The 25,838-nt window shown below is 41.9% G+C and overlaps 1 protein-coding gene across 5 annotated transcripts in view; it reads right to left on the reverse strand.

Moving 5' to 3' along the window:
• Positions 1-25,838, reverse strand: part of LOC120398227 — a 94,486-nt gene that overhangs the window by 66,990 nt on the left and 1,658 nt on the right. For 4 of the 5 annotated variants that reach the window (XM_039525435.1, XM_039525437.1, XM_039525433.1 and 1 more), the window contains exons 2-7: positions 17,249-17,376; positions 15,711-15,898; positions 14,413-14,522; positions 13,722-13,793; positions 5,798-12,803; positions 2,156-3,542 (exon numbers count right to left, since the gene is read on the reverse strand). In XM_039525435.1, coding sequence (XP_039381369.1) covers positions 2,156-3,542; positions 5,798-12,803; positions 13,722-13,793; positions 14,413-14,522; positions 15,711-15,898; positions 17,249-17,349 — 8,864 coding nt within the window. In that variant the 5' untranslated portion in view covers positions 17,350-17,376. The remainder of the gene's footprint in view (positions 1-2,155; positions 3,543-5,797; positions 12,804-13,721; positions 13,794-14,412; positions 14,523-15,710; positions 15,899-17,248; positions 17,377-25,838) is intronic. The other variant, XM_039525436.1, reaches the window with a different exon arrangement.

Genomic DNA, 25,838 nt, shown 5'->3' on the forward strand with positions numbered 1-25,838 from the left:
AACACCTGCTGCTAGCCTTCCTTAGGAGCTCAATGAGACAAGCCAGTGAGCTTTAGTCAGAACATTAGCCTATAGAGTTAGGAGGAGCGATTTTTCTACAGTGTTGACTGTTTGTTAGCAGTATTTATCCTGCATTAGCTCCCAGAGGCCCTGATCAGGATGAGTGTACCATTCTGCTATAGATTGCACAAATTCATGACACGGTTCTTATCCCAAAGAGCTTGCAATTTAAGTTTCCATTAAAAAAACCAAAAAAAAAAAACCACCAGGTGCTGTTGGTCTAGGACTGTAATTAAAGAGACTGGCATAAGAGTGTAGGTAGGAGAAGTCTATGGTATGCCCTTAGGCCCTTCACAGAACACGAATGCCAAATAAAGCACCCCAGAAAATTGGAAAGACTTTGTTAGCCAGTGTGTGGCGTGTCTTAGTGTATAAGGGAGTGGAGGCAGCAGAAGTATTACAGGAAGGAAAAGAGGGACACAATATTGTACTGCTGTATTCCAGCCATACTCGTTATGCACATTGACTAGAAGTTTACAGTGATCTAAAGCTTCTGTTTCTAATTTTTAGCTATCACAAGATAAACAGACCTTAAACCTGTCTCTGGTGAAGGACTGAATTACCAGTCTTGGGTTTCAAGAGGTGAGTATTTTTTTGTTTAACTTTTTTGGGGAGCTGTGTGTGAAACACACATACATCTCTATAGCAGGCTGAGGATTTTATTTTGTTTTGTTTTTAATGGACAACTGCTTGAAGCTGCTCAGAGGTATGGAATGCTGCACAGTTCTATGAAGTTGGATTAATTGGTAAGAGTGCATAAATTAATTTAAAACAGGGATATCAACACTGGAGCATGCACAGACTTGTACTTCTTAAGAAAATACATTCAGATAATCGGTGTTTCCCATTAATTTAATTTTCTTTCTATGTGGGTGTCCCTGGGTGGTCTGCCTCTTAAATGCAGTAGCACCTAGAGGTCAGTCCACCCCATCACATAGGATGGCTCTTTAAGGAGCCAACAGATTATTATACCTGAGACTTAAGGGGGATAGAACAAGAGGGAAAGTGGCCACAGGAATGGAGAAGGAATCTTGTCACTGTTCCTGTAAGGACCCAGGAGCCTTGCAGAGAGGGTGGGGCAAGTCTCCCTTCTCACCCAACCAATAAAGAATGAGCTGGGAGAAGTGCCTGTACAAACACTGCCTCCTCCCTCAGGCACTGCAGATACCACAGGGAGTAGAGAGGCTCCTGCACAGCCCTGAGTTAGCAGAGGAAGGTTGCCTGGTGAACCCTCCCAGACTGAGCAGAGAAGGACTGAGTGGGGAAAAGCTGCCCGAGACTCTGCAGTCGGCCTAAAGTCCAACTCCAGCTCCAAGGAGAGCTAGGAGGCCCCTGTATTAAGAAAAGAGACATGGGGGATTGTCTGAAGTGCAACCAAGGTCTGGGAAAAGGGCTGGGGCCTTCTGAACAGTGGAGGAAACTGACCAGGACTTTTCCATGGATCCAGGGAGGGCATGAACTGGAGAGACTGAACAGGTGAGTTACTGCTGTAGAATAAGTTAACAAACCCGACCCAGTGAAGGGGAATATGCTGCACCTGTGAATAAAGTAGACCGCGCAAAGAAGGGTTGAATTAACCTGGTCTGGGTAATTGTTTTTTAACTGAAATGGAAAAGAGTCAAGGGGCACTAAGTGTAATACACCCACACGGCCACAAGAGGGCACACTGGAGAGGCATGACAACAGGTTCCTGGATATTTGAGTAGTTCCTGTTCTGACCCCATTAATTCATGTTTTCATATTGGCTGGATACCATTTCCTCACCAGTTCCTTAAGAAATTCACCACTGGGCTGACACCAAACATGAAGAGATTCTACCCAAAAGAAATTTTCTTACAACATTTATGATCATTTGAGAGCAGGAAATAAAAAACGAGGACTGTTCAGCAAATTTGCCACATATAGTAGTGTAAAACATCCCTGTGAAGTGGCTACTCACACTATTTTACATATGGGTAAACTGAGGCACAGAGGTTAAAGGAACATGCCTAAAGTCAGGAATCCTGCCTATCAGTATGCTCTGACCACCACAACCCTGCCTCCCCCCAATGGTCTCATTTGTTTGACAGCTATGGACTCAAAAATAAAGCTTTACCTCCATTCCTCCATGTGCACTTTATCAATGCCCTCCACAGCACACAGAGTCTGGGAAATTTCATCAAGCACAGTTTGACACTGACTCAACTGGAACTCAATATCTCCCTCGGATAAAGCCCAGGCTTTCTGAAGTTCACTCTCCATTATGTTTGTATTACTGGAACTTGCTTTGGGAGCAGAATTTTCAGCATCAGAGAGATTGTCCATATTTTTAGTTTCAGACAAGAGGCCAATAGCACTTGAACTCTCTGTAGACATGGATGGGAATTCTTCCATATCTTCACCTAAATCCTCAGAATGACAGGAAGCTTCATCTGAAGAGCAAACATGTTCCGAAGCTAGCTGGCTAAGCTTACATGGAGAGAGGACCATGTCTTGAATCTGAAGATTTGCTACAGACGGTTGAAATGAATGGTCTGGCAGAGAGCTTACTGAAGTCTCTGAGGCACCACATTTGTGCAAAGTTGAGATTACTGGAACGAGAGTTGTGGGATACTCCTTGAAGTCCAGGCTGCAATGATCAGAAGTGTCAGAAAGTGTTTGTACTTGCAGAGAACACTGCAGATTTTCTTCTTTGAAAGCAGGAAAGGCAGCACGTTCACAAGCTAAATTGTTCAATGCTGACCTAGACAAATCCATAACCTCTAGTTTTGGCACACTGTTCATACTACTAAAATCATTAGTAGTCTGTAAGTCACTAGGGTCTTTCGATCCCACTGCAATACAAGGCTCCGAAGCAACTCTTCCATCCATGTAATCATATAGGTTAGTTTGTCCTTTCTGGTTTTGCTGGTCTCCATGCTGGTTATCTTCTGCAAAGTCCTCCTCTTTGTCAGTTCTCTCATGGCGGCTATTAATCACCTCAGCAGAATCACTTGCCTCAGGAGGAGGAAGCTTCAAGGAAGAGAGTTCCAACTGACTGTTGAAATAAGAGCTCTGAAGACATCTCCTTACATTACTATCTACAGCCTTCTGAGAAGCACTGCCCACTTTGACTGCAGAAGGAGGGATGGATGCATATGAACTTTTCAGCTTCTGCAGTGATAAAGAGTGCTTGGCTTCAGACTTTGATGGCGTTTGGGTAACATATTCAGTAAGGCTTGTCTGAGAAGTGCTGCATGATCCTAAAGCATCAGGGGTGCCAATTTCCTTTTGATTTGGTGCTGGTTCCTCATCAGCAGACTCTGAAGAAATTGCAACGACAGGGGGACACATTTTGGATAGAGGGGAAATGCTGCTTCTGTTACCAGTGTCGTCATGCTCCTCATGAGAAAGCTTTCTTTTTAACTGCATCTGGGAATTAACGCCTAGTCTGACATGGGATGTAATTTGTTCTTGTATAGGTGAGTTAGTGTTCCAATCCACTGTGGCTACAGGTATTAAATCTAGAGGTGAGGAGAAAAAAACCCACCAAACATTTAACTTGGTATTCACAGAAATCTAGACTATTCCAATCCCCACTTTGGCTCCTTATATTCCTATCAAATTCAAGCTTCTGCTACTTGCTTCTCAGCTACAATCTTGTCTCCTTTTGCTTTCCCTCCCACGTTCCCTGAATTCCACCAATTATGCCAGCCTAGATACCCCCTTCATCTCACTCAAACCCTGCTCCTTTCTGCCTTCTTCCAAGCCACCCCCATACATGGAATGCCCTCCTTAATGTTTACCAGGTCACCTCCCTCCCTTCTCTCTCTCTCGCAAAATCCATCCCCTCAAAAGGCCACGGCAGGTTTAAAACCAACAATGGGTCACTGCTTTACTGTGTAACCACGTGATCTTTTTGCTTCACCTCTCCCTTTCCTCTCCTAAATTCTGCTATTTCATTTATCCATAACCCACACTTGTCGTCATATCCAAGTTTAGACTGCAAGCTCTGGGGCAAGGACTGTAAACTTGCTTTTGTGGAGTACCTGGCAAGTTTTTGGTTGATCAAAGGAAAAAAAAAAAAAAGATACAACTTGAAACATTTGGGTGCCCTCTACCCTCACCCCTTGATTCAATGTTAGTTATGCACCAAAAGAGAACAGCTGCATTTTAGAGTGAGCAGCTTCGTTTAGACTCTACTAATAGAGGCTTCCTTAGCTCAGAATATCATTTTTACCCTCAGATTTAAGGATGAAAATGGATCAATCAACGTTATTTGTTTTTGTCTCTTTACAGACTCAGGCGGGGCACTGGTTTATATTTTTGAGGCTATCTTCACAACCATACGGGTTACAAACTGTTCTTTTTTTAATGAAAGTTGAGGTTGTTAAGGGATTAATTCTGTGATAGAGAAATATGGGGGCCTTGTGTTTATGTGTCTGCATAAATAGGAGGCCTGCTGAGGCACATCTGTGTTAGGGCAGGTCTAAACTAATCACAGCTCAGGTAGACACAAGTTATCTTTAGTTTAGCTCCCTCAGGTACCAGAGCAGTGAAGCTGCGGCAGCGTGCACGTCCGTGTGGACTGTACAAGATGGCCCAAAAGACCCTGACTACAGTGTAGACATACCCTTAGACAGAAGACCAGTGTTCCAGAACACTAATAGGCTACAGAACTACAATATTTTATACTTTTCAACAAATTCAATCTGCATTAGCCATACCACTCAGGCTGCTCTGTCCACAGCCATGAGGAATGCAAGAAAAAACATGCTGGAAGATGAAAAAAAGAGTGTGTCTATACAAAAATATAAACATATTAAATTTATAACTGAAATGCAGGAGCCAGAGCAACAGATGTAAGCTACTTCCAAATTTGTAGTGTGACAAAGTTCCTCCTCTACCTTGGTGGGTCCTGCGCTTATTGGCGGATTTGCTCACCTCAGTGATCTTCCCCAGTCTGGGTCAACTTCTCCTGTGTCTGATCAGGAGTTGGAGGTTTGGGGGGAACCCGGGCCCGCCCTCTACTCCGGGTTCCAGCCCAGGGCCCTGTGGATTGCAGCTGTCTATAGCACTCCTGTAACAGCTGCATGACAGCTACAACTCCCTGGGCTACTTCCCCATGGCCTGCTCCAAACACCTTCTGTATTCTCACCACAGGACCTTCCCCCTGGTGTCTGATAATGCTTGTACTCCTTAGTCCTCCAGCAGCACACCCTCTCACTTTCAGCTCCTTGCGCCTCTTGCTCCCAGCTCCTCACACACACTTCCTCTCCTCTGGCTCCCCCTCGCCTGACTGGAGTGAGCTCCTTTTTAAACCCAGGTGCCCTGATTAGCCTGCCTTGATTGGCTGCAGGTGTTCTAATCAGCCTGTTTGCCTTAATTGGTTCTAGCAGGTTCCTGATTACTCTAGTGCAGCCCCTGCTCTGGTCACTCAGGGAACAGAAAACTACTCATCCAGTGACCAGTACATTTGCCCTCTACCAGACTCCTGTACCCCACTGGTTTGGATCTGTCACAGTAGGATAAGGCAAATTTGGTTCCAAAACACTGTGTGTGAGACATTCCTCATGCAAAAAGGGAAATTTATCAATATGAAACCAGACAACTATAATTTCTCTATACAATAGGGACTATGTGCCATAATAAATATGACATGCTGTGATAGCCAAATTTATTTATTTCTGGGAGTTTTTATAGCCACACCCCCAGCCCACAACATATGCATTTTTCTGCCTTAAGACATGTATTTTATTCCTTTAAAAAAAATTATTACCTTTGCAGGGAGAGCATGCAGATTTTGTTTGAAGACAGGAGATTTCATTATTTTGTGTGTTGTTGTGAGCATCAAATTCAGGGACTTCATGTTGGTCTGCATCACTTTCTACCTTCAAGGTGATCTTCTGTGAACTAGGAACAGCCCCAGTTATTGAATTCGCACAGAATGCGGGAACTGATAAGTCTTCTATACTGGGCGTTTTGACACCATCAAGTGTTCTCTCAGCCCGGTGCAGTACTGGCATGTAATTTTTGTCTTTGATGTTTTCAACATGGTCTTCTGACTCCAACTGCTGTGGAAAGTTACTTGTAACACACTGGCTGCTTTCTCTAGATGTCGCAATGAGATCTGAAGTTATATTTGTGTCATCATCACTCCAATATACAGCTGAGGCTTCTAAGGAGTTACATGAAAAACCTGACTGTGTGTCAAGACCAGCTGCTTTAAAACTGTCACTGCAAATACCTTCATGAAGCCCATCACCTGTTCCACTAGAACTACGGCTACTTAGTTTTCGGGTAAGCTGATGATGCTCACTTTCAACAGAGCTATTCGATGTGTCAGAGAATATGAAGTCCAAATCTTTGATTTTGGTGCTCTGTTCAGAATCTACATCAGGAGACTTCAGGGGAGATTTATTAGAAGAATATTGATTATCTAATGCTAAACACACCCTAGACTGAAACTGTTCCTCTTCAGACAGGGAATCTGCAGTTGGGCTTTCTGGAATTTTACTTACCACATCTTTTTCTAGTACATCAGTCCATGAATCTGCTGAACTGGCACCAAGTTCAGTAAACCCAAACTGACTGTCAAGGGGGAGACACTGGGACTCAGATATTAATTTAACTGACTGTTTTCCATTTACCTGAGGTTCAATACTTGAAAATAGAAGTAAACTGCTTCCATCTCTCCTTGTAAGGTCATCATGGTCTACTTCACCTACAGATTTACAGTCAGTGTCTTCTTCTACTTTACTTTCAATGGGTGGCACAAACCTTTCAGGTTTTATGTTTTCATTTACCGGGTTCTCAGAGTCATTTGTTTTTTTAAAAAATTCTCTCACCAGCTGGGCAATATTTTTACTACTTCCCTTCTCCATTTCATCAAGATGCTGAGCGGTTTGAAGAATGGGGTATTTTTTAAAGAACTGCTTAACACTACTGCTAACAAACCGATCATGACACTCCTTCAAATCAGTGGGAATGGAAAACAAGGTTACATTAGGACTGGGCAGGTCAGATACAGACTGCTGCATGGAAAGAGACCCCAAAGGGCAGTTTCTCTTTTGGGAGCACTGCTCATCTTCAGAAACTGAAGTTGCAGAATTTTCGGTTCTACTAATGTGTCTTTTTAGTGTTCTGAAAGAATTATTTTTGTTTGCTGCTTTATTCTGAGAATCTTCATTCTCCTCTTTATGAGATTCCACTCTGTTCATAAAGTTAGACTCTGAAACAGTTAAACCTTCGTTACTGCCTTCAGAAAAGTCTGCACATCCTGTGGGCTGGCATATTTTTGCTTGGGATTTCAGGGGTTCAGAGTCTTTGCTTTCTTGCTGCATATATACCAGTTCATTTGTTTCTGTTTTCTGATTAAATTTATCTTTTTCTGCACAGAGGCTGGTCAGCATTTCATTTACTGGAGAGTCTTTCACAGTATTCAGGGCTCCAAGAGGTGCAGCTGGTGCCCCCACATCTAGTTCTTGAATGCAACCATCAAGCAAGTTATTCTCAGGCTCCGGATTCTCTAGACTTTTTCCAGCTTGGATAGAATTAGAATCAGCATTTCCTTCATGTTCATCTGAACAACCTGCATCTCCCTTATTCAAGCCAACCTCTGCATTGCCTTTCACTGCTTCCATCTCTCTCTGGCTTCCTGGTACACAGGGAAATTCTACAGAATTATATGGACAACATAAGGGCCCAAGCTCATGTTCTGCAGTTGCTTGGTTCTCTGTTTTTTCTTCTCTCAGTGTTGGGCTTTTTACTAAGTGACTGAATTCACCAACTACCATGCTGGTGCTATAATTTTCAGGTCCAGCAATTCTAACTTCACTTAGATCATATTCTGCATTGCAAAAAGAATAGCTTTTTTCCTCCAAACTCATATCTGTTGACTTTTCTGTACCTATCATTGATTTCATATCATCTGTTTCAATCACTCTGCCAAGCTGATCTTCATTTGGTTTGCAGTCCAGGTCAGCTTGCAGAATAATGCTGTCAGAAACACTGTTTGGATCACAGATGACAGTGTCCTTTTCCTTCAGGATTTTGCTTCTATCATACTGCATTTCAGTTGCATTTTTCATTCTCATTCTATTTTCTTCTTCCTTTTCCTTTTCAACTTCAGAATCTGAGATATATAAATTAAGCTCCTCTGCACTGAATAACTCAGACCCCTCTGTAGGGTCAGTTTCAATTTCCTTTAGGAGGTTTTCAGCTATATTTTCTTTGGCAGATTCAGGCTTTCCAAATGCAACAGCCTGCATCCCGACCGCAAGATCATTTCTGTCTACACTGCATGGTTGTGTGTCCATTTCAGAAGTTTGTAGTTTGATTCCACCTTCCTCTTGGCATATACTATTTTGAATACTCCTTTCCAAACCAGTTGGTGTCAAGATTTCAGTAGTCATATTTTGTTCACATAGCTTCTTCAAATCACTGTCTATGACAAAGTCCTCTGGATAAAGTGATTGTTTCACAGGATCCTCTTCAGATTTCAAGTCTATGTTACTTTCCAAATGCTGGGACTCCCCGGCATGGGAATCTGTTTCCTGCGGGTCATGAAATGCACTAGACGGCTGTCGTAATTCCAAATGGCCAGAGCTAACAGAAGAGTTATTATCCTCTTGGTAATTATTCAATGTTCCCAAATCAAGCTCACTAAAATGTGCATCAGGGTGCTTAAATTCCACTTTATCTTTTTCCAGTGAAACTGATTTTACACTCCATTTATGGTTTACTGCCTCAACTCTATTTTCATCATTCAACTTCGTATCTTCTTCATTCCTGGTGTCCTGCTGGGGCAAGACATAATCATTTACAGGTTCTGGACGGTTTCCCATGTCCCTTTTATTCACATAGTAAGGGGACTGTCTTTGCGAACAGGAATAATCATTAAAGTCAGAGCTTCTTTCCACTACTAGAGAAGTCTGTTTGGATAAGCATAATGGAGAAAGATCATCTGCTGTTCCTCCCTCTAATTCTGAAGAGTAATACACTGTATTCCCTTCCAGCCTGTTTGTGGGTCCTTCTGTAATGCTGCTGTGATTAAGATTTGTTTGTCCAACACACACATTTGCCATAATCTCCATCTCTTTATCTATACCTTTGTTTTCTATATTTTTCTGTTGTTCAAATATGCTATCATTAATGGCTGTTCCTGAGTCATGTCTCTCTCCAGGTATTTTCATTATCACTTTGCTTTCGACACTATCTTCATCTGTCTTTATATAAATTGTATTCTCAATACTAGCTGACTGATCAAGCTGCTTCTCCCCCGATGCTGTATCATCCACTACCGAGCAAGCAGTTTTCAGTTCCTGGCAATCAGTATCACACATCTCACTGTTATCATTAAGAGTGGAATCCAAAGTATGGCTGACAAGGATTCCAACTGTTTTAATACACTTGGTGTTAGTGGTTGAAAGAGAATTGGAAGAAAACACAGAAATATATGACCCGTCCTCTTCTTTCCCTGGAGACCACTTTCTTTCCAAAGTACAGTCACTCTTCTGTAGCAGACACCGATCAAGAAATTCTTTACCTACATCAATCGGTGACTCAGGATTCATCACTTCCACCAATTTCTGTGTGTTTTCCAAAAATGTCACTTTATTTGGAGAAGAACATGAAGCTACAAATACTGTTTTTCCATCAAAGGTGTCTAACCATGGTTCTGAAGGCAGCTTTTCCTCTGCTTTGGAATCTAACTCCATCTGTTTGGAGAACTCTCTCCAGGAATTTTTACTTGCATTGTTATCCAGTATAGTTCTTTCATATGCCTCTGAAAATTGTTGAAGACTCAAATTTGTGTCCACAGACATGTTTTCTTCTTCCTCACAGATACTAGTGTTTGACACACTATTTTTGTTTCCATTTGCTGCGGGTTTTGTAGCCAGTAAGTTTATTGCCCTCTCATTTATTAGCCTAGTTTGAGTTCCCACTTCTGCATATGATATTTCAACACAATCTGTAACTGAAGATATTCTCATCTCTGTATCCATGGAATCCATCTTTGATTCACTCTCATCTTTGTCTCCATATCTAACATGATTATCCATTTTTAAAGAGTTGGCATTTACATTCATATCGGTTTGCTCTTCATCCCCTTCAGAAGCACTCACTTCCAAATGTATTTTATGGATACCCAAATCACTAACCTCCTGTGGCACACCTTTTGTAGATACCGATGTAATCATATATACATGGTCTGACTGAAAGCCTTCAGACTCTATACACACAGTGGCATGAGAAATATTTGCCTTATTGTATGCATTCTGTTTCACAGAAGTTTCAGGTTCATTTTGAGACAATGACTGGATGTTCATTTCCTGGCTCATTGTTTCACTAATGGACCTCTTGGCAGATGTAAAAGCTCCAGAGTCTTCATACCTGCAAGGATACTCAGGAGAAGTCATTTCTACTACTGTGGCCTGCAAACCGCAAAATGTTCCGCTCAAAGGTTTGACAACTGCCCCTGATTTACATGATTCCTCTTCCTTTGGAGTTGGTTGGTGAGGTGAGCTCTCACTGGGCAAAGATCCAGAGGAAGATGGCACACAATTACAGGAAGAATCGTAAGTTACATCTTCCAAGTATGTATCTTTAGATAGGTTATGGTGTTTAGAAGGAGAAGGTACATGATAGTCTGAGATATTCTGTGCACACAAGGGCAGGTTCTCTGGTGCTGTGGGATCTGGATTATTTTGCAGCATCTTTGTTACAAGCCCATCCACTGCCACATGAGAAGCCACTGATGATTCTTCCTCTTCTGAATGAGGCACATCCAGACACTGGACAATCTTTGTTCCACTGGATCTAGAGACAACTTGGTCTGTAACACTGCTCTGGAATAAGGCAACCCCACTGACATTGCCATCCTCCTTTTCTTGGGATTTAGCAGAACCAGTATCACACTCAGAACTGGATATTTCTTTGGTTGCACACACTGTCAGAACTTTATGAGCATCAGAAGAGTTCTGACGTTCTAGGTTAATTATTCCAGTGTCTGAAAGCATGTAGTCCTGATCTAAAGCATTTTGCAACTTCTCCTCAAAAACACGATCTCTGTGCATTTCTCCCACTTCTCTGTTTGATATCGTCATGATTTTATCATTGCTAGGTTCAGCTCCTTCTTGAATGTCCAAAGTAGTTTCAGGCTTCTGAGTTTCCATATCTAAGATATTATTTAAAGTTTCCAATTCTCTGTCAGCCAAGGAACAACTGTCACTTTCTACAATATCACTACTTTCTTTTATTGCTTCCTCATTTGGCATAAGGCTGTTTTGCTTTATAATTGAAGTCAGCTTATCTTTGGAGATCTCATTTTTTATCTCAGAATGCCAAACACTATGTGGAAGTTCTAAGTCTGGCACAAATGATATGCTTACTTCCCGAGTTCTGTCTATGGTCATAGCAGTTTCAGAAGACAAATCCAACTCTTTTACACAGGTTTTACCATCTGCATTCACTAGTTTCTTTGGACTCACCACTTCTTTTGCAGGAGACCTACCATCTGGATCTTTAACCAAAGCAATGTCTTCTGGGACAATGCTTACTGTTATACAGTCACTGTTTTCTAAACAGTTTTCTACTTCAACAATAACCGACTCTGACAAGCTATTTACAGGAAGACTACCCTTTTTCTTTGAATGGGATTCACAAGTTTCAGCACCAGTAACAGATACAGCCACACATGGAGTTTCATGGACACAAGCATCAACAATATGCTGCTCCAATGAATACCTATTCTGTTCTTCTGTTGATCTTTCCTTTTCCATTAAATTCACCTTATAACCACTGACTGAGGGCACTTGAACATTTTTCATAGCTTCATTTATCACTTCTGTGACTTCCATTTGAATACAAGGTTCTGAACTCCCAGAAGTCTTATGTTTAGCTGTTTCTTCAGTGCTGTTAATAACGTTGATCTCCATCACTACATCATCATCGTCAGAGTTTGCACAACTTCCAAGCACTGACTTATCAGCTACGGGAGCTAGTGGCTTGGAATCAAGGTTGCCTCCACTTTCTACTAGAAAAGAGTCTGAAAGATCTAGAGTGTTATCAGAAAGACTAGCTCTGACAATAGCTCTTCCACTTGGGTCACTGTTATGTGTCTCTACAGCATCTCTTGAGTGAAGAAAAGGTGGTGAAGTTACAGCAGGAAGTTGTGTTTCTATTTCACCACTGTCTTGTCTCTCATCCAGGAATGGTCTGTAAAACTTTGGCATGCTTCCTGATGTGCATGCTTGGGCTCCACTTGGTTTCACACAGGGAAAGTCAGAATTAGCCAGTTCTGCTGTCCTTGCAGCATTTTCCCGAAACAAAGACGACTGTACAGTTTCAAAGACACTTTGTTGAGAAGGCTCTGCAGTGACTGTTGAACCCTTCCTATGGACATATTCAGGTGAAGCAGAACGTACAATCTGAGAATTAGGTCTAGTGGAGTCTTCCAAAGAAGTATCTGGTGTTGCAGTTGATGTAGATGTTGCAGGCATTTCTAATTTGTTTGAAGTCACATTAACAGAATTTGTACACAGAGAAGACTTCACTGAAGACAGTACTGAGCCAGCTGATGTTAATGGCAGAGTCACACTGACTGTGGGAGGCTGCATATCACCACAGCGTGTGCTAGATTTAGATGGAGCTCCACTATTTTGGACTACTTGAGAAGTCCATGCCAGCTGGGATATAATGGGAAGGCCAACATTGTTCTCAAAGACCAGACCTGAGTTGTACACTGGTGGTACTTCAGGAGATGTCAACAGCGGTAACTGAATCTGCCGAAAAGAGACAAGAGTCACAGCACCATAAAATGCTATGTATAAATAACTGAAAAGGAATGAACTTTGGTTTTACATATTAAGTGTAAAAACAGAAACTCGTGTAGCATGGATGACTTGACATTTCATATCTACTTAATCCCGCTTCACCACCACCACCCACTTACTCAGTGCCACCCTCCACCACACACCCCAAATTACTACACATTAAGTGGACAATTTTTGCCTGGAGGGAGCACAATAGCCTTCTTCCCCATAGGCAGCTGGTGACCCAAGTTTTATAATTGGGGATGCTGATATTTATTACACTCCAAATGTAGTCAGTGCTGTTTTTCAGGAACTGGTCCAAGTTCCAACCACATTTCTTTCTTCTTCTGTCTGGCCACTGTAGGACCCTTGAAAGAATTTAGAAGCAGTGCAGGAGTGATCAGAGGGAATTCAACAAGGAGGGGCGGGGGGGAGCAGTGCTTGGTGAAGACAGGATCAAGAAATGTGTACATACAACAGGTATTTATTATTTTTTCCATTTACAATATAAATGTGTTTATTTATTATAACGGAATCTTCAAGATGTACACATAAACAGTATGACATTTTTTTAATCATTGTCCTTCCTTCCCAAATTCACCATCTTGTTTGTTGCTATCACTCATTGTATCTTGTCTAAAATTTAGAAAATAAAGTACACTGGGCCAGGATCTGGGTCTCATTTGTCTGAAAAGCACCTATTACACATGTGTATTGAACAAACAACAGCATGACTCTTGCAATGAGCAGGGGAACTGATTCAGGGGGTCAGAGAGCATTTCACATACTTCCACCATTAGTTTTCTTAGCTGAAAAAAGGAACACCGTTTGTCAGATGAAATACCCTGAGTACTGCTAGTAATTTCTTTTTCCTATGTTTTGCCTCACCTGTGGTAGCGAATTCCTCACCTCTCCATGTGCACTTCGCAACTGATCGATCCTACAGTAACAATGTTCAAACTGAAACAGAAGTGCAAGAGGTTTATCTGAAACACAACCTCACTTTAATTCAAGATCCAGAAGACTAAAATGCAGTTTACAAGGTATTAGGCCTCATCTTCATCATTTACTGCTAATTAACAGATTTCAGTTTTCAGGCTTAAAGGAAGTCAGGTTTTTTCAAGTCTTCCAATTTTAATGCAAGTTAGTCTTACTTAGTTACCTTTAAAAGTGACTCATTCCCAGAGTCTGTAGCATAAACAACTATACTGATGTATTAAAAGAATCAAAGTCATTTGAATATTGAACTTATGGGAGTTCTCTTCAGTATCACTAATTAGAACAGAGGTCTCTAAAACTTTGGTATACTGATGGGACCATGCCAGGTGCACAAACGCAACACTTAACTTATTTAAGATGAATCAGATCACAGCCACCCCCATCCAGTCTGCAATGAGGACAGGACATTTGGATCAAAACAGAGCACAGCATGCTGGGACTCATAGTTCCCAATGGGACGTGCCTTGTATTAAGGAGGAGGGTAACCACAGGCTGCACTGTGTAACAATATAGATCACATTTGACCTCCGAGCCATGCTTTAGCTACTCTTACAACGATGAAAGAAGGAATAAAATGTACCAGAAAGTAAAATTCTGAATTTGGCTGACGAACTTGTGTTCCAGGCCTGATACCATTCCCTGCAGGATGTCCAAAGGTCACAGTATCTCCTTCCTGCAAGCTAATTGTACCTGAAAATTAAAAAATTAAAAATAAAAAAAATATTACACATCATAACAAACGATCATTCTTTTAAAAAATTCAGAACAACTATTGTTGGACGTATTACATCAGGAGACAAAGAAACCATAATATAAATGTTAAATAAGCATCAAATAAAGTGATCTATTATGTATATCCTAATACAGGGGTCGGCAACCTATGGCACACGTGCCAAAGACAGCACACGAGCTGATTTTTAATGGCATGCTGCTGCCTGCCGGAGTCCCTGACTCTGGCACCCCATACATACCCAGGCCCCCCCCCACCCAATGCCCTGACATCTGCACCCCCCACATCCCCACCCCCACCCTGAGCACCAAACAGGAGCTCCTGCATCCCCCACCACCACATTCCCACCTGCACCCCTCGCACCAAATGGGAGCTGCCCAAGTAAGCGCGCAACACCCAAACCTCCTGCCCCAACCCTGAGCCCCCTCCCTCATTCTAGCTCCTGGCCAGACCCTACCCCCCAAACCCCAGCCCTGTGCTCAGTGCACTCCCACCCTCAGCTCAGTGCAGAGAGGAAGAGAATGGGCCAGAACCAGAGAGAAGGTAGGTACTCACTGTATGTGGGCAGGGTCGGGACCTCAGACCGGCAGCGGGCTGAGTGGGTCCAGCAGCCAGGATCCCAGCTGGCAGGAGCAGGCGGATGGAACCCCTGAGCGGCAGCAGGCTGAGCCGCTCAGCCCACTACTGGTCTGGGGTCCCGGCCGCCGGCCCCGCACAGTCCGCTGCCGGTCTGGGGTTCTGGCTGCTGGCCCCTTGCCAGCCGGGGTCCCAGCCGCAGGCCCCGCTCAGCCCGCTGCCGGCCTAGGTGAATGGAACCCCAGACCAGCAGCGGGCTGAGCAGGCCGGCGGCATAAGAGCAACATTTTAATTTAATTTTAAATGAAGCTTCTTAAACATTTTGAAAACTTTGTTTATTTTACACTACAACAATAGTTTAGTTATATAATATATAGACTTACAGAGAGAGACCTTCTAAAAAATATTAAAATGTATTACCGGCATGTGAAACCTTAAATTAAAATGAATAAATGAAGACTCGGCACAGCACTTCTGAAAGGTTGCCGACCCCTGTCCTAACATCTGATCCTAGAGAGAGGAATGCACAAGATTCCTCTAGATGCCCTTGAACGTCTTCCTTCCACACTTACCATTGATTCTAACATCGTTCACATAAACACCTGTCAAGCTGGAATCCACAAGTCTGTAAATATCATTGGTTCGAATCACTCTAGCATGAGTCCGGGAAATGTAATCTCTTCTCTCTGAAACTGGGCAACTGATGAAATAGTCCACAACATCTTTGTTTCTTCCAATCAGGGTAACTGCCTTATAAAAACTTTAAACAAAGTTTAAAAAAAAAAAAGTCAGATTTTTCTCTGTTACATATAGCTACTTCTGCAGAAGTCTGGATTTCATGGAAAGCAGTGTGATTACAAGAGGCTGGAGACAACACCTCTCGCTGTACCACAAATAGGTGCAGTAGAATTTCCAAGGTCTAGCAACTGAATTACAGTTGGAGTAATGTATCGTCATTTTCTGATCACTACCAGAGACGATACATAGAGCAAAACTAACTCAGCATAGTAGGGAGTGGTTTCAGAGAACACAGGGCTCACATTTTCAAGAGTAACCAGTGATTATGGGCGTCTTGATCTTTGGCTGCCCAACTTGACACACATTAAAGGAGCCCATTGGGGGAAGAGGGGAGCAAGAGGTAATGTGTACTAAGTCCACAGAATACTGTGAGGACTAAGTTACAGCTGATTTTATTTAGCATTTTTATTAATGAACTAAAAAAAAAGGAGGAGGAGTAAACAGCTAATAAATTACATTCACAAGCAATAATAAAGTAGGAGGAGTCAAATACCACTCAGGGCACAAAAATAATCATAGAATATCAGGGTTGGAGGGACCTCAGGAGGTATCTAGTCCACCCCCAGCTCAAAGCAGGACCAATTCCCAACTAAATCATCCCAGCCAAGGCTTTGTCAAGCGTGATCTTAAAAACCTCTAAGGAAGGAGATTCCACCACCTCCCTAGGTAACCCATTCCAGTGCTTCACCACCCTCCTAGTGAAAAAGTTTTTCCTAATATCCAACCTAAACCTCCCCCACAGCAACTTGTAATAATACAAAGGAACCTAGAGAAATTGGAAACATAAGCAGAAAAGAAGAGATGTTCAAGGTATACATCTGGGGGAAAATAATCAACAAAAAACCCACTGCACTGACAGTGCCAAGACTGTTCAGTTAAATATTCGAAGTGGCAAAGTCAAAACTGTCCAAGCACTCTGTGAGAACAAAACTCGTGTAAGAGGAGCTGGTCAGACTTTTAGGTTGATCTGCTGGTATCCAATCCAGGCCCTCAAAAGGTTCTGGGACCTGTACTGCTTATTGAGAGAAATTTAATACAATTTATAAAATTGACAGAGTTACAAATCTCAGACTAAAATAAAATCAAGAAAACATAGGTAAGCTACTATTAATGATATTAAACTAAACTAAGAACATACTCTGTCAAATCAGACTCACACCATAACAAGTTAGTCTCAATACAGGACACAGTCTAGAATACAGACCATCGCCACTCATATTTAACATGGAACACAGGCGTAAAATACAAATCCCAGCATGTAGTGTTCATTCTTGAGCAGAGCAGCCCAAGAGCTGTCTTACACAGTACTCACTGGATAACCTCTGCAACACCGGAGACAGAAGCTTTGCGGCCTATGCTGCGCAGGTGACACTGGTTGAGCCCCCCACCGTGTGTTTGGCAGATTGTTGCCATTTCAGAGAATACAAACTTGCTTTACATCTGGAGGGGGGGGGGAGAAATAAATAAAAAATGAAGTGAATGAAGCATGTAAGTTTCACATTGCTCACAAAAACATTCCCAATTTATTTATAACTCTTCAATGCATTTATCCCAGAAACTTCAAATATCACCATCCACAAAGTGAACTGAAGAAGCAGTCCTGGGTCAAAAGTGCATGACCAAGTTCCATGGCCAACAAGTAAAGCAAACATAGCTTTTTCTTTCTAGGCTCCCTCAGTTATATAGTGCTTTACAGCCCAAGGATCCCAAAGGCTTAACAAATTATGTATAGGAAATATTGTGCCCATCATGGAAATATAACCAACCTTGGTATGGAACATCGTAGATCTTGCACACAACATCATACAATCATTATTAATTTTCTGGTCCTAAAAGAGAGTGTCCTTTCCATAGATTCCAAGACCAGAGGGGAACACTGTGGTCATCTAGTCTGACCTTCTGTATAACTAAGTCAGAGACCTTTCCCAAAATAATTCCTAGAGCATAACTTTCAGATCAACATCCAATCTTGATTTAAAATTGCCAATGGTGGGGAAATCCACCACAACTCTTGATAAATAGTGCCAATGGTTAATTACCCTCACTGTTAAAAAAAATACACCTTATTTCCTATCTGAATTTGACTAGCTTCAACTTGCACAGCCATTGGATCATGTTATACCTTTCTCTACTAGACTGAAGAGTTGATTATCCAATTTTTTTCTTTCTTACGTAGATACATATAGACTGTAATCAAGCCACCCCCTTAACCTTCTCTTTGTTAAGCTAAATAGACTGAGCTCCTGGAGTCTATCACTATAAAGTGTAATTTTCCTGTCCTTTAACCTTTCTAATGGCTCTTCTCTGAACCCTCTCCAATTCATCAACATCCATCTTGAACTGCAGACACCAGAACTGGACACAGAATTCAAGCAGTGGTCAAACCAGTACCAAATACAGAGGCACTATTTTATCTCTACTTCTACTCAAGATTTCTCTGCTTATGCAGCCAAAGATCACATTAGCCCTTTAGGCTACAGCATCACACTCAGAATTCATATTCAGTTGTTTATCCATCACAACCCCCAAATCTTTTTCAGGATATAGTCCCCCACCATGCTGTATGTATGGCCTACATTCTTTGTTCCTAAAGGTATACATTTACATTTAGCTGTATTAAAATGCATTTGTTTGCTTGTGTCCATTTTATCAATCCAGATTACCCTGTATCGGTGACCTAGCCTCTTCATTATTTAACCCCTTCTCCAATTTTGGAGTCATCTGCAAACTTTATCAGCGATGATTTTATGTTTTCTTCCAAGTAATTCATGAAAATGTTAAATACCATAGGGGTCAAGAACTGATCCCTGTGGCATGCCACTAAAAACATACCTGCTCAATGATTCCCAGCTAGCCAGCTCCTAATCCATGTAATGTGTGCCATGTTAATTTTATATCATGCTAGTTTTTTTTAATCAAAATGTTTTGCAGTACAAAGTCAAATGCCTTACAAAGATCCAAGTATGTTACATCAGCACTATTTCTTTTACCCACCAAACATGTAATCTCAAAAAAAACTATCTAGTGTGATTTTCCATAAACTCATGTTGATTGGCATGAAATTACCCTCCTTTAATTCTTTACCAGTTGAGTCCCATATCACCTGCTCCATTATGTTGAAACAACATTAGTTATTTAGGCCAGAAGAATTTGGCCAGAGCACTGAGTTAACAAAAGAGCCACAGATCTTTAATGAAACCACAGATCTTTAATGAAACTGGACTAGACCTTGGTTTTATGTCTCATCTGACAGACAGCAGCTCACCAACTTTTAGCATCACACAAACTCAAGGACCAATCCAGCAGCTCTTACAAAGGCAAATGGGCATTTTGTCCACACAAGGAGTGAAGGACTGATCCAGACCTGGAAGTTCCACTGAATCAGCAAGTCTACAGTCCAACTACTCAGTCATTAAGAAAGGAGGGGAAAAATGCACCCCACACAAACTTCCAAAAACTCATACTGATCTTTTTATCAATAACTTGTGACCAGTAGTTTATGTTTATCATTTACCAGCTTAAATCTGTCACTCTGAAGAGACTTTATATTCATTACTAACTAGATGAGCATCGGTAGTCACTGCCATCACAATGATCTCTCGCCTACCAGCACATAAATATTCCCGCATTTGGGTTAATGTAAACAACTCATTCACCAGGAGAAAAAACAGCAGCAAGGATTGAAGCTAGATCTAAAACCTGGTGTGTTAAGTCTTTATACTCCTCCAGCATCCTAGAAGACCTTAAAGCTTGTTACACTGGTACCCTCTCCCTCACCCCACCAATGCTCCCTCCTGATGTCTGTTAGAAAGTTGTAAGCTCTCTGGGGCAGAGACAGCATCTTCCTAATGGATGTGCTAGTTCAGTGCCTAGCGCAACGGGGCCCCACATCCCAAAGGAAGGCTTTGGTTGCTACTGCAATACAAAATAAGGTGGTCAATTTACATAGCATCTATGGTGTGAGATTATTTGCCTGAATTGGTCACCACTATAGCGGAAAGAGTCTGGCACACTCTGGAGAACAGTGTTCATTTGTATGCACCCCGGGCAGGACATAGAAGAGAGAAGACCAACTATCTAGCCTGTTATTTCTAATCCCTACTGGCAGTATGCCAGAACTCCTTCCCCATAGAGTTATGGTGCATGAAGGTCTGGACAAACCCAGAAAGCTGCCTAACATATCACTAAAACAGAAACTTTTGAGACATGTGGTAGAGCCCATCTTAGACCTGGTGGAATGAGATCTCTAGCTCATAGCATGCATCAACTTGGACAGTCTTAGAATGGAAATTAGGCAACCTCTAGCGTCGTCCATGCACAACAAATAATCTGGGTAATTTCTGTAGCTGGACAGGAGCAGCTCCTGCTCCATGGGGAGGAGGGGCAGCCCGTGGCCCCCTCCCACATCTGTCTTTGTAGGTTTCCTGTTATGTTCTTACAAAACCACAAACATAAGGGCTCGTTTAAAGCTATACTACCGATTGTATTCATGCTTTATCAAGAAAAGAGAGTTTGTCCCAGGTGCGAAACTTAGCTAGGGTTACTTGGTAGTTAGCTCTTGACTTCCCTCTCCAGAAGTGGGTAGTGAGAAACAAGAGGAACCAAAAAGTTGATTTCTCTGTGGCAACTGAAATAGAAATATTCAAGTCCTTTGAGGGATTAGATACCCACAGTTTTCGGTCTTGGATGGAGATGATGTGGAAGCTGGAATTAACCAAAGATTTTTTTGCCCATTCAAAAAAAAAAAAACCAAACAAACCAATAAACCAAAAAAAAACACACACCCTAAGTTACTGGGAGGGCCACTCTGCCAGGTTGCTTTATCTAATGGATGTTGAACAAATGAGACACTTTTTTGATCTGGCGTTCTTCTTGGCCCAATGTCTCAGCCTCCGAGACTTCTTCCAAAAAATGTTAAGTAATTCAGAAGGGGAGAGCAAGAGAAGACTGTTGGTGGTGCTACAGCATAATCTGATGAAAAGAACAGATGGGAACCCTCTGGGATGGGGCTTGTCAAGGATCTTTTCACCCTCCCAATCCTCTGAAAATCATGGTTAAAAAGTCAGCTGCCAGCAAGAATGTCTTGAGATTCTTTTTCATGAAGGAGACCTTCTTTCTTCCCCCTTTCCAGATGAACATAAATGAATCTTGAGATACCAATAAAGCCAATATGCCCGTGGTTCATAAGCATATAGTAGATTCACCTCTGAAGAAATGAACAAGCTGACAAACACTAGGACCCAATCCCCAGCACAACCAACACAACATCATGAACAGAAAAACTAATATTGTGACATCAAGGCTTCAATTGCTCAGAGCATCTGACACAGGAGCCCCAGAGCCAGATACCATCAATGCTAGAAACTCTGATGTTAAGGTACTCGCAACAGCAGATGTTGAAAATACTAGTATCAGTAAGAGTTCAGACACCCAATCACAGTCATTGTAACAGACAAACCACTAAGGAGATTCTTGAGCTTAATGACTCCTCCTCTACCTCCACAACCCTCAGGGAGACAAGCAAAGCAGTCTCTTTGGAAGACACAGCAAGTTCACCATGAGAGCTCCATGGCTGAGGCAACCCTGTCCAGATCATGATTGTGGGTTTCAGAGAATCACAGAATCAGAAATGTAGGGCTGGAAAAGACCTTGAGAAATCTTCAAGTCCATCCCCGTGCTGACACAGGACCAAGTAAACCTAGACCACCCCGATAGGTGTTTGTCTAACCTGTTCATAAAAACATCCAATAATGGGGATTTCACAACCTCCTTTGGAAATCTATTCAAGTTTAATGACCCTTATAGTTAGAAAGTTGTTCCCAATATCTACCCTAATTCTCCCTTGCTGTAGGCTTCTACCTTTTGGACACAGAACAAGTGATCACCATCCTCTTTACAACAGCCCTTAACATATTTGAAAATTGTTACAAGATCCCCCCTCACTCTTTTTCTCAAGACTAAAGATAGTTTTTTTAAAAAAAAAAAGTCTTCTTCATAGGTCAGATTTTCTAAGCCTTTTTTCACTTTTGTTGCTTTCCTCTAGACTCTCTCTAATTTGGCCACATGTCTCCTAAAGTGTGGTGCCCCGAATTGGATACAATAATCCCAGCTGACGCCTCACCAGCGCTAAGCAGAGTAGGAAAATTACCTCCTGGGTCTTACATACAAACACTCCTATTAATACACCCCAGGGTTATAGTAGCCTTTTTCACAACTGCATCACATTAAATTTGTGATCCACTATAACCCCCAGATCCTTTTCAGCAGTACTACCACCTAGCCAGCTGTTTGTTTTTTGGGGTTTTTTTGGGCTTGTGCATTTGTTTTTTCCTTCTTCAATGACAAGTGCAAAGTACTACATTTAATTTCATCTTGATTTCAGACCAATTCTCTAATTTATCAAAGATCAATTATCCAAGTCATTAGTGAAAATGTAGTACCAGACCCAGGATTGATGCCACAAGATACATCTTCCCAGTTTGGACAGCAAACCACTGATAATTGCTCTTTCAGTGTGGTCTTTCAGTAAGCTGTGCACTCACATTATAGTAATTTAATCTAAACCCTATTTTCCTAGTTTGCTTATGCAAATATCATGTGGGATAGTGTCAAAAGCCTTCCTAAAAATCAAGCTATATCATTTCTACTGGTTCCCCCCCATCCATTAAGCCAGTAACCCTGTCAAAAGAAGGAAATTAGGTCGGTTTGGAATGATCTGTTACTGACAAATCCATGCTGGCTATTTCTTATCACCCTGTTAATTTGTAAGCACACACAGATAATTGTTTAGTTAACTTAGAGGGTTCCTTTCTCTCGCAAAGTCCCCTTATTAGTGTTGGTAGTCCATTGCTGACAAAGACGACAATATTGTTACAATTCCCATTTATGGCTACACATATCACTCCAAAGTCCGAACCCTGATGCACAGTTGGCCACACCAAGGGCATGGGAAGTCCATACCTATGATTTTTGCTATGATGCAGCTCTGTGGTGCCTTTCACTTGCAGCCTTGAGATTTCGTCTATTCCAAAATTTAACTCAAACCTGTTAAATGCTGATCTTGCCAGAGAATGCCAGTGAATCCTGTTCTAAGGCATTTGCTTGAGTTGAAACTGATGCCAGTTCACTAGAGACTGCTCTTCAGGTTATCTCTGAAGTGCTTATACGGAGGACCCTTCTTTCTTTTGCCCTGACTCTGCTCCCCATACAAGATCTGTTTTGGGAGACAGTGGTCTTCCATTCTGATGACATGGTCGATCCATCCACACTGTACTCTCAATAGCATTTCCTCAATGCTGATTGTTTGCGCTCTCTCAAGGACCTTAATATTGGTCACTCTGTCCTGCCAGCGAATGCTCATTATTGAGCAGAGGGAGCACATGTGAAATTGCTCAAGCTATGTAATGTGCTGTCTATGAAGAGTCCAAGTCTCAGATGCATACAGGAGATGTTAGAACCACAGCACTGTAAATCTTCATTCTGGTGGAGACACAAATGTTGTGTTGGTTAAGGACTTTTGTTCAGAGTCGGTCAAGGACCTGCCTGGCTTTACTAATTCTGGAGGCAATTTCCTTATCAAGGGAACGGTCACTCAAGATGATGCTACACAAATACTTGAACTGATCCACATTTTCCAGCTGTGTGCCTTGGATGAAGATGGCTGGTACTGGGGCACTGGAATGAAGTGCTGGTTGGAACAAGACCTCTGTCTTCCCAAGAGTGATGGTGAGGCCAAAGAGCTGGGATGCTTCAGAAAACCTATCAATGATGACCTGAAAAGTCGTTATGTCTATGGCCATCAAGGCGCAGTCATCTGCAAAAAAAAGTGCCTCAACAAGAAGTTTCTAAAGTGTCTTGGTCTTAGAGAGGGAGCCACCGAGGCAGCAGCAGATGTATATCCCCTGATCCAAGTCCCTAGTGGCATGGCGGAGGACATAGTAAAAGAACAACATTGGAGCAAGTACACAGTCTTGCTTCACTAGATTTGAGATTTCAAATGCATCAGAAGTCACTATTGGAGAGCACTTGCACTATCATGTGGTCATGGAACAGACAGATGATTTGTATAAACCTTCCTGGGCAACCCAGTTTATGTAGAATAGCCCATATACCCTCTCTGTTGACTGTATCAAAAGCTTTGGTTAAGTCAATGAAAACTGCATACAGGTCCATGTTCTGCTCTAAACAAACATTTTTCCTGGACTTGCCTTACGACCAAGATCACATCTGTAGTACTACAACCAGCTCTGAAACCACACTGCGCTTCTGGCAGATTCTCCTCAGATACGTTCACAATGAGTCTGTTCAGTAGAATGCAAGCTAGTATTTTCCATGCCGTACAGAGAAGAGAAATGCCTCTGTTGTTTCTACAGTCAGCTTTGCTGCCTTTGTTTTTAAACAGTGACACAATATCATCATCGTTGAAGTCTTGTGGCATTTCTTCTTCCTTGCAAATGCTACTCAAAATGTCCTGAAATACCTCAATACCCTTTGGACCTGCTACTTTGTACAATTCTGCTGAAATACCATCCTTTCCAGATGCTTTGCCAGGGTTCAATTGTTTAATGGCTTTCATGACTTCAACTGATGGCAGTAGGTTGAGATCCTCTTTGATGGGTTTCTTGGGTAACTGATCAAGGACACACCGATCAACTGTGGATGGTCTATTGAGTAGACTATTGAAGTGTTCAGACCTTAATAGTACCCTTGACATAAAACGCAATAGAATGGGATAATTAGCTAAGTCCCTGCATGCTGAGGTGCTTTCAGGCACAGAGACCTTTTTTTGTGTGAAAGTTCTATGATGAAACCTTATCAAATCACATCCAGGACCCATCTATCTGATGTGGAGAGAGGCCATTAGTCCTTGAATTTTAATGGTCTCCCCACTAGGTGTTTCTTGTCAGACCTCTCCTGACCATTATCAGACACTGTTTCTAGCGTTGGAATTTCCATTGCAGGAAGACTAGTCTCTCCTCTTTCCAGGTTTAGACTTGTTCCATTTGCTTTTGCTGCTCTCTCACCTACCATACTTCAGAGTAGCCATGAAAAAAATATTTAGACCTGTAATAAGGTCTTTTTCGCAGCTCTGGAGGTAGATGGGTTCAGTAAGGTCTTTTTTGATTTATCTGACAATTCCATCACCACTTTGTCTAACTGCTCTCAAGTAACTGACCTCTGAATATTTCAAAGCCGTTAACATATTTTTGGCATATATATATCGCCCTTCCAGGCTCATAACCAGAGGTGCCGTCTGGTCATCCCATTCATGTCTTCAGCACATGCCATGACCTCCAAAGCATCTCTGGTTGCATTGGCTATAAATGCTGAAGCCACTAAGATTTTCTTTAACTCCAAACCTAACAGCATTGATCTATCTTAACCTTTTTGGCAGTCTGGCTACCAAACTCAGCCCAGGCCAGTATGTTGCAACAGCAGAAGACCTCAGAGAGGAAGATGCAGCCTCAAACATGTGTGTCAGTGGTATTCCCATTCTACAGTTGTTGGGTTCTTTTGGGAAAAAGTCTCCTTCCATTTGGATAGCAGTGTCTCTGACTAGTGCTGAAACTGCCCTGTCCGCTTTGGGAAGAGACAAGATCTGCTTGTCTATAGTGCACTTTCTCCAGGCTTCTCCAGGCTTCCCAGAGACTTTGACGCTGTTTCCCTTTCAGACTTAATTTCTTTTTCCAAAAAGATGTGAAGGGGAATGTGTGGTTCATATTCTAAACGGGCTGGGAATTTTATTTTTTTTATTTTAATTTTTGCTATTTCTGTAGCAGTCTCCTCTTCTCCCTCCTAAGAATCTTTTCTAATGAGCTCATCTGACAGAATACCCAAGTACAGTATCTAATCACCTTTTGTAATATCTTCTCAAATGATTAAACTGGAAAAAAATTCCTCTT

The sequence above is a fragment of the Mauremys reevesii genome, linkage group 2, assembly GCF_016161935.1.
Source record: "Mauremys reevesii isolate NIE-2019 linkage group 2, ASM1616193v1, whole genome shotgun sequence".
Classification (NCBI taxonomy): Eukaryota; Metazoa; Chordata; order Testudines; family Geoemydidae; genus Mauremys; species Mauremys reevesii.